Source organism: Aotus nancymaae, unplaced genomic scaffold (assembly GCF_030222135.1).
Source record: "Aotus nancymaae isolate 86718 unplaced genomic scaffold, 86718_ANA_hifiasm-v0.15.2.pri h1tg000011l, whole genome shotgun sequence".
Taxonomy (NCBI): Eukaryota; Metazoa; Chordata; class Mammalia; order Primates; family Aotidae; genus Aotus; species Aotus nancymaae.
Genome location: NW_026988422.1, coordinates 35,833,376 through 35,848,835, shown reverse-complemented (window position 1 = coordinate 35,848,835; position 15,460 = coordinate 35,833,376). Strand labels below are relative to the sequence as shown.

Genomic DNA, 15,460 nt, shown 5'->3' with positions numbered 1-15,460 from the left:
CTGTCAATTTGGGGTTGAAAAAAGTTGTTGAGATATTAAACATGTTTATATTTTTGATAACAGGTTATTGAAGAGATATATGAAAAAGAGATTGTCAAATCAAGGTAGGAATGAGTTTAAACTTTATACAATTTGATTGGGATGGACCAAGTTGGATCTTGGCTGAACTTCTAAATATGATCATAACTTCGAACCTTTTTTTCTGTTTCAAATTGGTCATCAGGGAAATGGTGACTAGAAAAACTTTGGGTCTTGAAGAGTCATAAATTGTTTTTTGCCTTCTAACTTTTGGCTCAGATTAGAGGTATCAAATCCCATAGGGTTTATTTGGATTTAGATGGAATTTGAGAAAAAGTAAATATAAAGATTTAATTTTAGTTCAACCAGTACTAATTTTCTTATTTCTGATTCACCTTTTGAAAATATTCTTAAAAGTTATGAAAGTAAGACACTATTAAATTTACAATAATATAGTATACATATGTAATGTATAAAATGTATAATAATAAACAGAGAAGTGATAAGAATTATTTTTGACCAATATGCTATAAGGGGTGAGTTTCAATAAATCATCTTTTCTGTCCCTTAATCCCTGGTTCATTTATCTGTGTATACATCTGTTCTATTCCCCACCCCCTCACATGGTTTTTCTTTTTTTTTTTTCACATGGTTTTTCAAACATAAAAGGGTTTGTACTCTACATGCCATTTTTCATCATGCTTCTTTTAAAAAATTTAACCATGTGTCTTGGGCACCTTTTCATATATGTACCTGCAGACATGTATGCCCAGTGAGTATTTTTTTTTTTTTTTTTTTTTTAGACAGAGTCTTGCTTTGTCGCCAGGCGCCAGGCTGGAGTGCAGTGGCACAATCTTGGCTCACTGCAACTTCTGCCTCCTGGGTTCAAGCAATTCTCCTGCCTCAGCCTCCCGAGTAGCTGGGACTACAGGCGCACGCCACCACACCCAGCTAATTTTTGTATTTTTTTTTAGTAGAGACGGGTTTCACCATGTTGGCCAGGATGGTCTCAATCTCTTGACCTGGTGATCCGCCCGCTTCAACCTCCCAAAGTGCTGGGATTACAGGCTTGAGCCACCACGCCCGGCCTTCCAGTGAGTATTTTAGAAGGATATTGGACTAAATGGGATTTTGTTTTTTTATTTGAAAAACAGTAGGAAGTGAGAAGAGTTGTAAGCACAGAGTTATTTGAAAAAGGTAATTTGGATTTTTTTTTTCTTTTTTTTAGACAGGGTTTCACCATGTTGGCCAGGCTGGACTTAAACTCCTGGCCTCAAGTGGTCCACCCACCTCAGCCTCCCAAAGTGCTGGGATTACAGGCATTAGCCACTGCACCCAGCAGGAATTTGGATTTGGAGGCAGCAAGAGGCAGGGAAGTAGGTGAATATTGTAGTAGTCAGTTTCAGGATGTGATGATTTGACTTGTGTGGAAGGTTGGGAGAGGAATTGTCCATTTGAGAAAGATAGAAGTGGAGAGATTTGATGTTTGGGTACAGCAGATGTAGGAAAAGGAGGGATCAAAGGTGACCCTAAAATTTTTTGCTTAAGTTGCTGAGTGATTAATGATGCTATGACTGACTTTTAACATATTGTTGAGGGTAGGATTGGGTATAGATCATTATTTCACTTTTGGATGTCTTGCGTTCTAGCTACATAAGAACCATGAAGATGGAGATGTGAAATAAGCAGTTGGGTATCCAGGTGTATAGCTCAAAAGAGATTGGGTTGGCTGGGCATGGTGGCTCACGCCTGTAATCCCAGCACCTTGGGAGGCTGAGGCGGGTGGATCGCTTGAGCCCAGTAAGTTCTTCAGGATTAGCCTGAGCAACATGGCAAAACCATGTGTCTAGAAAAAACACAGAAAATTAGGTGGGCATGGTGGCGTATGTCTGTAGTCCCAGCTACTCAAGAGGATGAGGTGGGAGGATCACCTGAGCCCAGGAGGTTAAGGGTGCAGTGAGCCATAATCATGCCACTGCACTCCAGCCTGGGTGACAGAGTGAGACCCTATCTCAAAAAAAACCAAACAATAAAAAGAGACTGAATTGAGCCTCCTTTTTATTAGCCACCATTTCAATGCTAACAGTATAACAGAAAAGAGGGTAGATAGAGTCCCTGTTCTCCTGGAGCTTGCATTCTAGTGGGTCAGACAGACAGATATGTGTGTGTGTATATATATATGTATATGTATATATATATATGTAATGTCAGGAGATAGTAAGTGCTATGAATTAAAGTGTGGTTAGAGGATAGTGACAAGGGCTGGTATTTTAGAATAATTAAGAAAATCCTCTCTGAAGGTAGGACATTTGAACAGATTTGTAACATACTGCTTGTTGGTCTAAAGGTGGGTGTGAATGAAATTTCCTGAGAAAACTAAAGACGAGTAGGTGGATTAATTCTAGTATCATTTTTCCCCCTCTGTATTAAGGTTATACTAAATTGAAAATGATTTTGAATCTTTAGAACAGGCTTTCCCTCCTGTGGAAAGTAATTGTTTATTTTTTCATTTAAACCCTTGCTATTAATATTTCTTCTTCAGAGGTGATTTTTAATAACAGCCACAAACTGCTAATGATTTTTAAGCCATATAGACTTGCTACTTTTTGTGTATGTATAAGTGACAGGGTTGCTGTCTTTTACCCAGGTTTGAGTGCAGTGGTGTGTCAGCTCATTGCAACCTCTGCCTCCTGGGCTCAAGCGATCCTCCAACCTTAGCCTCAAGAGTAACTGGGACCACAGGTGCAAACCACCATGCTCTGCTAATTCTCTTTGTATTTTTGGTAGAAACAGGGTTTCACCATGTTACCAGGGTGATCTCACTCCTGAGCTCAAGCAGTCTGCCTGCCTTGACCTCCCAAAGTGCTGAGATTATAGGCATTAGCCACCACTCCCAGCCCTGTGTTATTTTTAGTTTCAAAAGAAGTAGCTATCTTTGGCATGGCTAAGATTTATCATGGCACTTTTAACAGTCATTTTCTTATCTTGAACACATTTTTTATTTCTAAGTATACTTCTGTAACATGTAAACTACAGTATGTATTTTAAAATTTAACACGGTGAAACCCTGTCTCTACTAAAAATACAAAAATCATCAGGGTGTGGTGGCATGCACCTGTAATCTCAGCTACTCTGGAGGGAGAGGCAGGAGAATCGTCTTGAGCTGGGGAGGCAGAGGTTGCAGTGAGCTGAGATTGCGCCACTGCACTCCAGCCTGGGTGACAGAGCAAGACTGTCTCAAAAAAATTTTTTTTGATGACCAGTTTTAGGCTAGTTCCTGAGGAAATTATTTTTCTGAGCTACATGCTCAAGGCATTTTCAGTGTTGGGGAAATGGCTTGATGTAACAGCTGTGTTAGTCTATGGTATATTACACAATTGATTCATTTTTGCTCTTCTTGCCATTATCAGATTTGGCAGGTTTATCTTAATCTTAATCCAAGTTTGATTTCAAAATATTTTTAAAATAATAGTTAAGTGGTTACTGTGTGCCAGGTTCTGCTCTAAGCACCTTGAATTCTGCTATAAGCACCTAGCTCATTTATTCCCACAACAACCCTGTAACACTATTATTATCCTCATTTTATGGATGAGGAAACTGAAGTAGAAAGGTTAAATAACTCTTGCCAAAGATGTTTCCCAGTATTTAGAGGCACACCAGGTTTTGATTCCTGGTTCCCTGGTTCCTTTTGAATATTCTGCTCTGTTTTTTTTTTTTTTGAGACGAGTTTTGCTCCAGGGTGGAATGCGGTGGCATGATCTTGGCTCACTGCAATCTCTGCCTCCTGGGTAGCTGGGATGACAGGCATGTGTCACCATGCCCAGCTAATTTTTTAAATTTTTAGTACAGACAGTTTCACTATGTTGGCCAGGCTGGTCTCGAACTCCTGACCTCAGGTGATCCACCCACCTTGGCCTTCCAAGGTGGTGGGATTACAGGCGTGAGCCACTGCGCCTGTCCTTAAGTACTCTGTTCTTAAATAAGAATCCTTTGCCTTTTAGAAACCTCTTAACTAGTACACTCTGATATGATGTTTAATCCTGTTATGAATCCAACGATGTGGTTTTTATGCTTTCAAAAAGGGTGATTTACAGAGTAATTTACTTTTGCCAAAGTGTTTATTTTTATTTGAAATGTATGGACTCTTGGGCCGGGCGCGGTGGCTCACGCCTGTAATCCCAGCACTTTGGGAGGCCAAGGCAGGTGGATCATGAGGTCAAGAGATCGAGACCATCCTGGTCAACATGGTGAAACCCCATCTCTACTAAAAATACAAAAAAATTAGCTGGGCACGGTAGCACGTGCCTGTAATCCCAGCTACTCAGGAGGCTGAGGCAGGATAATTGCCTGAACTGAGGAGGCAGAGGTTGCGGTGAGCCGAGATCACGCCATTGCACTCCAGCCTGGGTAACAAGAGCGAAACTCTGTCTCAAAAAAAAAAACTGTCTAAAAATCATTCAAATTATTTATTTATTTATTTATTTATTATTTATTTATTTATTGTCTTTTTGTTTTTTTTTCCCCCTTTTTGTGGAGAACGGGGTCTCGCTATATTGCCCAGGCAGGTCTTGAACTCCTGGGCTCAAGCTATCCTCCCGCCTCTGCCTCCCTAAGAGCTGAGATTACAGGCATGAGCCACAGCGCCCGGCTCAAATTATTTATATTTGTGATTATTGTTTGTAACTTTTCATAATTATCTTTTTTTTTTTGAGATGGAGTCTCACTCTGTCACTTGGGCTGGAGTGCAGTGGCACAATCTCAGTACACTGCAGCCTCTGCCTCCTGGATTCAAGCGATTCTCCTGCCTCAGCCTCCTGAGTAGCTGGGACTACAGGTGCATGCCACCACGCCCAGCTAATTTTTTGTTTAGTAGAGACAGGGTTTCACTGTGTTGCCCAGACTTGTCTCAAGCTCCTGAGCTCAGGCAGTCTGCCTGCCTCGGCCTCCCAAAGTGCTAGGATTACAGGCGTGGGCCACCGTGCCTGGCCTTCCGTACTTTAAAATTCTTCTGACGTGTTATCTAGTTCATAGACCTGTTTTTCTATCTTTTTTCTTTTATGTTTTGTTTAGACGGATTCTCACTCACACCCAGGCTGGAGCGCAGTGGCATGATCTCAGCTCACTACAACCTCCTCTTCCCAGGTTCAAGCGATTCTCCTGCCTCAGCCTCCCAAGTAGCTGGGATTACAGGCATGTGCCACCACACCCGGCAAATTTTGAATTTTTGGTTGAGATGGGAGTTTCTCCATGTTGATTAGGCTGGTCTCGCACTCCCGACCTCAGGTTACCTGCCCGCCTCGGCTTCCCAAAGTGCTGGGATTATAGGCATGAGCCACCACGCCTGGCCCTTATAAGTACACTTTCAGTTAAGGTGTTCACTTTATCTGTCTCAGAGAGTTTATTGGCAAAAATATAAAACTAAATTTATTGAATACCACTGAGATTGCTAGAAGAAGAATTGAATGTTTTTCAGACTACTTTTGTTTTATCTTGTCATATTAAGACTTATTTTTCAAGGCCAGACATGGTGGCTCATACCCTTTATCCCGGCACTTTGAGAGGCCCAGGTGGGAGGATTACTTGAGCCCAGGAGTTTGAAACCAGCCTGGGCAACATAGTGAGACCTCATCTCTTCTAAAAATCATTAGCTGAGTGTGGTAACACATGCCTGTAGTCCCAGCTAGCTACTTGAGAGGCTGAGGTGGGAGGATTGCTTAAGCCTGGGAGGTCGAGACTACAGTAAGCTGTGTTTGTGCCACTGTACTCTAGACTGGGCAACAGAGCAAACCTACCTCAGAAAAATAAAAGAACACTTATTTTTCACTGTTTATCTCAAAGGAAAGTTAGCTGCTCTACCATTTTTATACAGGAGGAAACTGAATTGCAGAATGTTTAAAAGAGGCCAGGTGTGGTAGCTCATGCCTGTAATCCTAGCACTTTGGGAGGCTAAGGTGGGTGGATCACCTGAGCTCAGGAGTTCGAGACCAGCCTGGACTACATGGGGAAACCCCTGTCTCTATTAAAAATACAAAAATTTGCTGGGCTCGGTGGCGCACACCTGTAATCCCAGCACTTTGGGAGGCTGAGACAGGCAGATCACAAGGTCAGGAGTTTGAGACCAGCCTGGCCAACATGGTGAAACTTTGTCTCTACTACAAATACAAAAATTAGCCAGGCATGGTGATGGACTGCTTGGGAGGCTGCTCCCAGCTGCTCGGAAGGCTGAGGCAGGAGAATCACTTGAAGCCAGGAGGCAGAGGTTGCAGTGAGCCGAGACCGCGCCATTGCACTTCAGCCTGGGTGACAGAGTGAGACTCTGTCTCAAACAAGCAAACAAACAAAAACCCAAAAAACAAAAAAATTTGCAAGGCATGATGGCGTGTGACTATAATCCCAGCTACTTGGGAAGCTGTGGCACAAAAATCACTTGAGCCTGGGAGGTGGAGGTTGCAGTGTCGAGATCGCGCCACTGCACGCCAGCATGGGCGACAGAGCAAGACTGTCTCAATAAGAAAGAAAAAAAAAAGAATGTTTAAAAGGCATTGTCAAAGTAACACTGAGTCATGACTAGAACACTGGTATTCTATCTCATGAGTCAGAATTTTCTCTTTTATTGTGAGGTCCTGTTTGTGACTGAAGTTTTGTGTATAGTGGGCAGTGAGTGAATTCTCTTGTCTAACATGCAGTTAATTCAAGTGAAATGTCTGCAGTTGGAGATCGAGAGTGTGTCACCCAAGATGACATATCCAGTCAGCATCTTGGCTAACTGTAGAAGCCAGTACTTTGGCAGTATTCTGTCTTTGTGCTTTTGCATGGTAAAAACCTTCATTTCATTCTTACTAAAGTTACGTGACATTGCATGCTCAGTGAAACTATTTAAGAGGTCAGAAATCAGTGGAATAGGATTTTGATAGGATAATGGTTTCCTGGGGCATTATAAATTCATAATACATATACATTTAATTTTCAGAGCTGGGAACTATTATCTAGTGGCAGTGTTCTGATCTATTTTATTTCTAATATTATAAGATGATAAAAAATGATAAAACCAAATTAGTGGCCATTTGTACCTGCTTTGGGACAACATGACTATATTTTGGACAAACATGACTATATCATTTTTTATTCATATAAAACAAAGCAATTCTATTACAATAAAGATAGTATATTAAAGACAAATATCTTATATTTCTTCCACAATATTTTAGTATTTTAGGCTCACTGTCAACACTAAGAAGCAAGTGAAACATCTGATTTTCACATTTGCAATATAGACATGTGTCCTATGTGCTTTTAGGAAGGCATGACTCCAGCAAAATGTTTTCATTTGAGTATTAAATGAAAACATGTTGGTCAGTGATTAAGAAGTTGAACTGACATTGGAAGTTGTGATCTGCTATTATGAATTTTGATAAGTGGGTTAATATGAAAGCAAAACATCCTCAAATGCATTTGTGTTAAAAACTGAAATGTTTGTATTCTCTATTTTAAACATTTTATTTGTATGTTTCAGATTTGCTATTAGAAAGATAATGCTGTTGGAATTTAGGTAAGTTATAAGGCATTGCATTGATGAAAAAGATGACCATGTGACTTAAGTTTTAGCTACATTTTCTGTGTATTTCTGTGAGTGACTAAGAAAATCTAAATTTGTGAAGATTTATATTTCTGTGATTGGCTTATTTTGAAATATGTGTATCATGGCCTTTATTTTCAAAGATGATGGCCCATTGTCAGAATAACTTGTATTTTTGTTTCTTACTTGTTAAGCTAGCATGTGCTGAATAATTTCTGAACTCAAACTTGGTTTTTCTAGTGATCAGTGGAAGTAAATTAGAGTGTGTTCTATAGCCATTTTTTTTCCCTTGCCAGGCTAAAATGTTATCAAGGGAGCATTGCTTCAGTCTAGCTCCTAGTACTATAAATATTTCAGACAAAAGATAATGTACAATTTTCAGATTGTAAAGATACATTAGATTATGTTACAACCAAATCTAGCCAGTATGCTGAAAATAAAAGCCAGCATTGTTGCCGATGATAGTTACATTTACCATTTATACAAGAACACCTGTCTTGTACTTACCACAGTGTTATGCATTTTATATATGGAGTACTCGGAACAATCCTGTGAAGTAAGTACTATCCTTTGCATTTACTGGAAACAGAAGCTGCGATCAGAGAGGTTGAATAATTTGCTCAAGATAATGAAGTTAAGTAATTGGCAGAGCTGGGATAACAATGTCTGATGCCAAAGCTCATGGTTTTCCATTTCTCTACACTTCCTTGACATCTGGTTTACATCAGAGGTCAGGGCCTCTGTGTTAATAATTTTACTCCTACATATGCAGATTTGATCCTTACAAAAAAATGACATGAAGTAGATGGTCTTATTGTTTTCATAGAGGGAAATTGAAATTTATTATGAATTGTAAGTTGAGTGCCTCCTGTATCCTCAGAACTGTATTTTCTTATTAAATGATCTTATTTAATCCTCATAACAACACCAGTAAGATCTTCCTTATTTTATAGGCGAGAAAACTGAGACTAGAAACTTGACCCATCTGTCCCTGAAATAATAATGCTTTTTCCACCATATTGTGCCTCCTCTCAAGAAGACAGAGTAAAATCAAGAGGCTACAAATATGCAATTAGGATTAACCAGAATTCTAGAGTCCAGAAACCAAGAGAATTGAAAGAGATGAGGGAGAAAGCAACAAAACAGATTGAAAACATCAATGACAGTGAAAACTTTTTAATAACTGAAGAAGTCGGTTGTTACCTTTCAGGAACTTTTTTTTTTTTCTTTGAGACGGAGTTTCGCTCTTGTTACCCAGGCTGGAGCGCAATGGCTCGATCTTGGCTCACCGCAACCTCCGCCTCCTGGGTTCAGGCAATTCTCCTGCTTCAGCCTCCTGAGTAGCTGGGATTACAGGCACGCGCCACCATGCCCAGCTAATTTTTTGTATTTTTTTTAGTAGAGATGGTTTCACTGTGTTGACTAGGATAGTCTCGATCTCTTGACCTCGTAATCCACCTGCCTCGGCCTCCCAAAGTGCTGGGATTATAGACGTGAGCCACCGCGCCCGGCCTACCTTTCAGGAACTTTTATTTAATTTTATGTGACAATGCCATTTTCCCTGGGCCAACTTCCAAACATAACCAGTCAAAAGTTTGTTGTAGAGAGTAACTGATGGTCTCTTGCTAGAGTGGAAAATAAGATGGCATGGAGAAGATAGCTGGATAGGGGAAAGTGAACTGGGAAAGAAAAGGGTTTCTGTGGTTGGAAATCATTAGAGGAAGGCATTATTTTATATCAATATTGTATAGAATTTGCTGCAGTTGCTGAAATAGGATCAGGAAGTTATTGAACAAGTCTTTAAATTTGAAGGAAAGAGATGTAGTTTGGAGTCAGGACCACACCTGTGTAATCAGACAAATCATTGACTCTCATTGCCTCAGTTTTCTCATCTAAGAGATTTAAAGATAGATAGGTTTGGAATTTGCTGTGTAGTCAGATAACACCCAAGGTAAGATTTTACTCTTAAAAACTGTGGCCGAAACAGTTATAAAGATACTCTGGAAGCATATGTATTCCAACTATGCTGCAAAAAAATCTCTATAAATAAAACCTTGGTAAAGGTGAGTTTACACTCCCAAATTACAGAGCACATTAGTGTAATATTCTATAAGCAAGAGTGAACAACAGAGAACAAAGATCCCCCCTGCCTCCACCACCAAGAACTTGAGATAATTAAATAATTGATACACACTGTCAAGTCATTATGTTTAAAATTATTATTGGCATAAGAGAAGAAATATAATATGTGAGAAAGAAATAAGACACTAAAAAATGGATAGACTTGGGGGAGGGAAATGGAGATAAAAATCATTGAAATTTAAAAAATCAATTAGCAAAATAACATGTTAGACGCAGCTAAAGAAGGAATTAGTGAACTCAAAAATAGATCTGAGGGAATTAACTAGAACATAGCAAAGAGAAGTGAAAAATGAAAAAGATGAAAGGAAAATAAAATATGTGGAGGCTAGAATGGGAAAGCCTAATAGGAGTTTCAGAAGATTTTTTTTTTTAAGTTTTGGAGATGGGGTCTTGCTCTGTTGCCCAGGTTGGAGTACAGTGGCACAATCATGGCTTACTGCATCCTCAACCCACTAGACTCAAGTGATCCTCCTACCTCAGCCTCCTGAGTAGTTGGGACCACAGGTGTGCACCATCATACCTGGCTAGTTTATTTTACATTTTTTGTAGAGATAAGGTCTCACTATGTTGCCCAGGCTGGTCTCAGACTCCTGGGCTGAAGCAGTCCACCAACTTTGGCCTCCCAAAATGTTAGGATTACAGGTGTGAGCCACCACACCTGGCATCATTTTGTTTTGGAACTGATATTTGTCAGGTATTTTTGGCTTTTACTTTAAGAAGAGCCTTAGGTAAGGGAACATCCAGTGGTTTGGTGGTGATAATTATGTATGTTGGCAACCTTTGGTATCTTTTTACTTGAAAGTATAAAACTGTCATTCCCCAAAGCTATATTTTCTATATATAAATTTGTAACTGGTAGCAGTGACCGAGATTACAGGTAAATTTTTGAAGGATTCCAATTTTTTTTTTTTTTTTTTTTTTTGAGGCGGAGTCTAGCTCTGTCGGCCAGTTTGGAGTGCAGTGGCACAGTCTCGTCTCACTGCCTCCTCTGCCTCCCAGGTTCAAGCAATTCTCCTGCCTTAGCTTCCTGAGTAGCTGGGATTGCAGGCATATGCCACCACAACCAGCTAATTATTATATTTTTAGTAGAGATGGGGTTTCACCAAATTGGGCACAGCTCCTGACCTCAAGTGATCCACCCACTTTGGCCTCCCAAAGTACTGGGATTACAGGCGTGAGCCACCACACCTGGTCAACGATTCCAAGTTATAAATAGAGATTTCCAAAATATTTTCAGAAAATTTTAAATAATTATGCTTTTCTGCGTGACTTATACATTACAGTGAATGTTGGTAACTAATGAAATACTCTTGTGCTTTTTGCACTTTATAGCCAGTATCTTGAAAATTATCTCTGGATGAATTATTCTCCTGAGGTATCCAGCAAGGCTTATTTAATGTCAATCTGCTGTATGGTGAATGAGAAGTTCAGAGAAAACGTGCCTGCATGGGAGGTAACTGTTTTAAATTACTTCATAGCTTTCATACTGTGCCCACTTAAGCCATTACGAAGTGGCAGAACTTTTATTGATAGTGATGCTTTTAGGGCAGCACTTTACCCAGTATTAAAACAAATACTGAGAAAAAGAATGGATATGTGAAAGATATGTTTTCTTTTGGTTTCAACACTTTTTTCCAACAATAATAATTTACTATGAATTGAAAAATTGTGAATGTTGAGTTATTTTTCTGCTTTGTGCTTGATACAAAGAATGGTATATGTTATAATGACTTATATCAGGAGCTGGCAAAATGGAAGTTATATTCATAAGTACAAATAGGCTGAGTGCTGTCACTCATGCCCGTAATCCTGCACTTTGGGATGCTGAGATGGAAGGATTGCTTGAAGCCAGGAGTTCAAGAACAGCCTGGGCAACAAAGCAAAAACCTGTCTCTTAAAAAAAAAAAGAAAAGTTTGTCAGGCATGGTGGTGTGTGTCTGTAGTCCCAGCTACTTGAGAGACTGAGGCAAGAGGACTGCTTGAGCCCAGGAATTTGAGGTTACAATGAACTATGATTGCGCCATAGTTCTCTAGCCTGGGTAATGGAGCGAGACTGTCTCTAAGAGTAATAAAAAAGCGCAAGTATATAATGTTCAAATGAGATATTTTTCAGCATCTTTTTTCACAAGAAGAGGTATATATGAATAAAAAAATGTTACCAAAGCCCAGGCTGGAGTGCAATGGTGCGATTTCGGCTCACTGCAACCTCTGCCTCCTGGGTTAAAGTGATTCTCCTGCCTCAGCTTCCCGAATAGCTAGGATTACAGGCACCTGCCACCACACCCAGCTAATATAGTAGAGACCAGGCTTCACCATGTTGGCCAGTCTGATCTTGAACTCCTGACTTCTGGTGATCCACCTGCGTTGGCCTCCTAAAGTGCTTGGATTACAGGCATGAGTCACTGCGCCCTGGGATGTATTTTTCCTTTTAGAAATTTCTAATGAACTGACTTTTCCTTTTTGTGTTGGTGCAACAGAGACTTAATCAGTAGAGATCCAAAACCTAGGTTTCCTTTGCTCACCGTAAAATGGTCACCTCATCAAGAGTTTCTTCTCTTCTAATCAGACTTTTTTAAATGAAAAAAAGAAGCAAATGCCTGTCATCTGTTTGGAGTAAATGGTCTCTGAAGTGAGAAGGTGATAGTGTCAAGATAAAACCATGAACACTTCTCTCAAATATTCATTAAATGACTACCATCTCAGGGCACATTAGAGCTCAAAATAAACTATGGGTTTTATGTTGATATCAAGAGAGCTTAGGGATTTCTTGAAATTGCTTCAGCTACTATAGAAAAGAAGAAAGGAAATTTTTTGAGCCAGAGAATAATCTGGTCAATTTGCCTATTACAAAGATCACTTTGATGATTAGGCCTTGAAATAGAGAAATGATAATACAGATTTAGATGATAAACACATATTTAGAAAGTAGAATTGACTGCATTTGATGATCAGTTGAAGTAGCATTAGGAAAGGGTGTTATTTTCAATAACCTTTCAGGCTTGGGCAAATTAATATAATAGATGATGTTGCCATTTAGTGAGGAATAATTTGGAGGATGGAAACCTGTTGAATTCAATTTGGACATATTCAGTTTAAATTGCCTTTGGAATATCTAGATTAAGAAAATGGAGGAATCTAAGGTTTGAGAGCTCAGAAGAGAAATCTGGACTGCAGATGTATATTTGAGATCATTGGTATTTGGTAGTTGAAGTAATAGGGGAGAAGAATGAAACTAGAACCCTAGGAATATCGCTGTTTGGAAAACAGACAAAAGAAGAAGAGCTTTCAACATGGCAAAAAGGAGTTGAGGGTTAATAAGGGTCCATAGGACTTGACAGCCATACAGCTTCAAGAGAGTGAAAACAACTAGTGAAGACCACACGTTTGGAGCACTTGTCTATGGCAGTAACTAGAAATGGGGGTAGGTCAAAGAGACTTGAATGTATTTACATTATTTACAAGTTAAGAGGAAAGAGTTAATATAAAGCAGGAGAGGCTATCCTTCAGTTTAATTACGGGGTGTAAAGTAGATTTTTGCTAAAGATGTACTTTTATTTTTTTGAATCAGATAAATTAAAACACTTCAGATCCTTAATAAGGAAACAAAGCCTAAGCTAAATACTGGCATAATCCACAGAGGAAAAACTAAAGGAATTAAAGCCATTATTTTATTAGCTAAAGATTTTTGTAACTCCTGGTCCTGTTAGAAACCTGTAGTTGACTTGCCATTAATTAGAAGTAAGCACGTGATGCTGCTTTTTTAAATACAGATACAAATAATCTTGTAATTATTTGGTTTTTTAATAGACTGCTAAAAAGCCTACTAGGATTTCTTTAAAGCTTAAGTGAGCAAGCCAATTCAAAATGAATTTTTATTTTTTCTTCTCAGATTTTTAAGAAGAAACCGGACCATTTCCCATTCTTTTTCAAACACATCTTGAAGGCGGCATTAGCTGAAACTGATGGTGAATTTTCACTTCATGAACAGACAGTCCTACTACTTTTTCTTGATCACTGCTTCAATAGTTTGGTACTTACACTTTAAATTTTCATTAAATTTTCAAGTTTTCTTGTTCTTTTAGGTTGAGTTTACATGAGATTACCTCTGTAGCCAATTCTTCATCAATAATAGTGGGGAATAAGGATAATGCTAAAAGCTTGATTTCAGCCACTTATGAGTAAAACCATTTTATAAGATATGTTCACTTTTTAATAGATTTGAACTTGATACTTACTTTTTTCTATCTAGACTCTTAATAAAAATGATTATAAGAACTGAAACTCCAAAGGGAGAACACACAAATGAGAAGCAGCAAGAGACTGGTTAATACGGAATTTGAGTAATGAGATCTGTGCTATAAGCTGGTGTATACATACAGAAATGTAGTTTCATTACTTTTCATCATGCTTCATGCATAGGCTGGGTAGTCAGCAGAAAAGTTGTATTTTGAGTTGACTAATAAAGGCCAATTGTAGATGATCTTTGAAAATGTCTCGTGTGGTACATTTTCATCCTTCATAAGATTATCTTCTTTTTTTTTTTTTGAGATGGAGTCTTACTCTGTTGCCCAGGCTGGAGTGCAGTGGCTCGATTTTTGGCTCACCACAACCTCCGCATCCTGGGTTCAAGTGATTCTCCTGCCTCAGCCTCCTGAGTTTCTGGAATTACAGGCGTGCACTACCACACCCAGCTAATTTTTGTATTTTCAGTAGGGACAGGGTTTCACCATGTTGATGAGGCTGGTCTTGAACTCCTGACTTCATGATCTGCCTGCCTTGGCCTCCCAAAGTGCTGGGATTACAGGCGTGAGCCACTGCGCCTGGCCCCATAAGATTATCTTCTAAAAAAATTAAATCTTTTCAGTAACTAATATTTCATTTGAACTTTCCTACTGTGGTTATCTGATGGTACATACATGTTTATGTAGTGGCTCTGCATTGATAATTTACTTACACCCATGCAGGAGAATGCATGGAGTTCTTTCTTATCCTGAAGACTGAGTGTTAATAGACGGATGGTTATTACCTGTTTCCATGTACTACCTCACATGGATCTTTTAAAGGCATAAAAAAAGATTTATGATGTCCACTATTATCTCTTTAACATTTATTAAACTAAACAGAACAAGTAGAAATGTAGATGTGATTTTTTTGTCAGAAACTAAACAGAAACAAGATTTTATTAGTGTTAGTAATTTGATGATAGTTTTAACCAACTTACCAAACTAGTTTATTATTGAAATGCTTTATCTTTTAAAATACACAGTCAATTCTTATTTGAAGTAGTTATGTTCATTTTATAAAGTAGCTATGAACACTGAATGAGCTAAAACTGAACCATTAGTCCTTGGGGAAATACAGGGTTAGGTTCCTGCAAGCTTTGGTCATGACATTTTTACAACCTGTTAATACATAGCCTTATTTTATGTGTGTTTCACCACGTTGGCCAGGATGGTCTCGATCTCCTGACCTCATGATCCTCCCGCCTTGGCCTCCCAAAGTGCTGAGATTACAGGTGTGAGCCACCACTCCCGGCCTCTCTTTTTTTTTTTTTGAAACGGAGTCTCGCTTTGTTGCCCAGGCTGGAGTGCAGTGGCGTGATCTCGGCAACTCCACCTCCCGGCTTCAAGTGTTTCCCCTTCCTGGAAAACTGCATCCTCCACCTCCTGGCTTCAGACGTTTCCTCTTCCTCTGCCTCCCCAGTAGCTGAGATTACAGGTGCCC

At 39.2% G+C, this 15,460-nt stretch overlaps 1 protein-coding gene across 1 annotated transcript in view; it reads left to right on the top strand.

The window, feature by feature from the left end:
- The window catches only part of AQR (aquarius intron-binding spliceosomal factor), a 120,646-nt gene that overhangs the window by 9,655 nt on the left and 95,531 nt on the right, over positions 1–15,460 (top strand). Inside the window, exons 3-6 of the mRNA XM_012465267.3 lie at positions 64–104; positions 7,532–7,567; positions 11,069–11,189; positions 13,626–13,766. Coding sequence (XP_012320690.1) covers positions 64–104; positions 7,532–7,567; positions 11,069–11,189; positions 13,626–13,766 — 339 coding nt within the window. The remainder of the gene's footprint in view (positions 1–63; positions 105–7,531; positions 7,568–11,068; positions 11,190–13,625; positions 13,767–15,460) is intronic.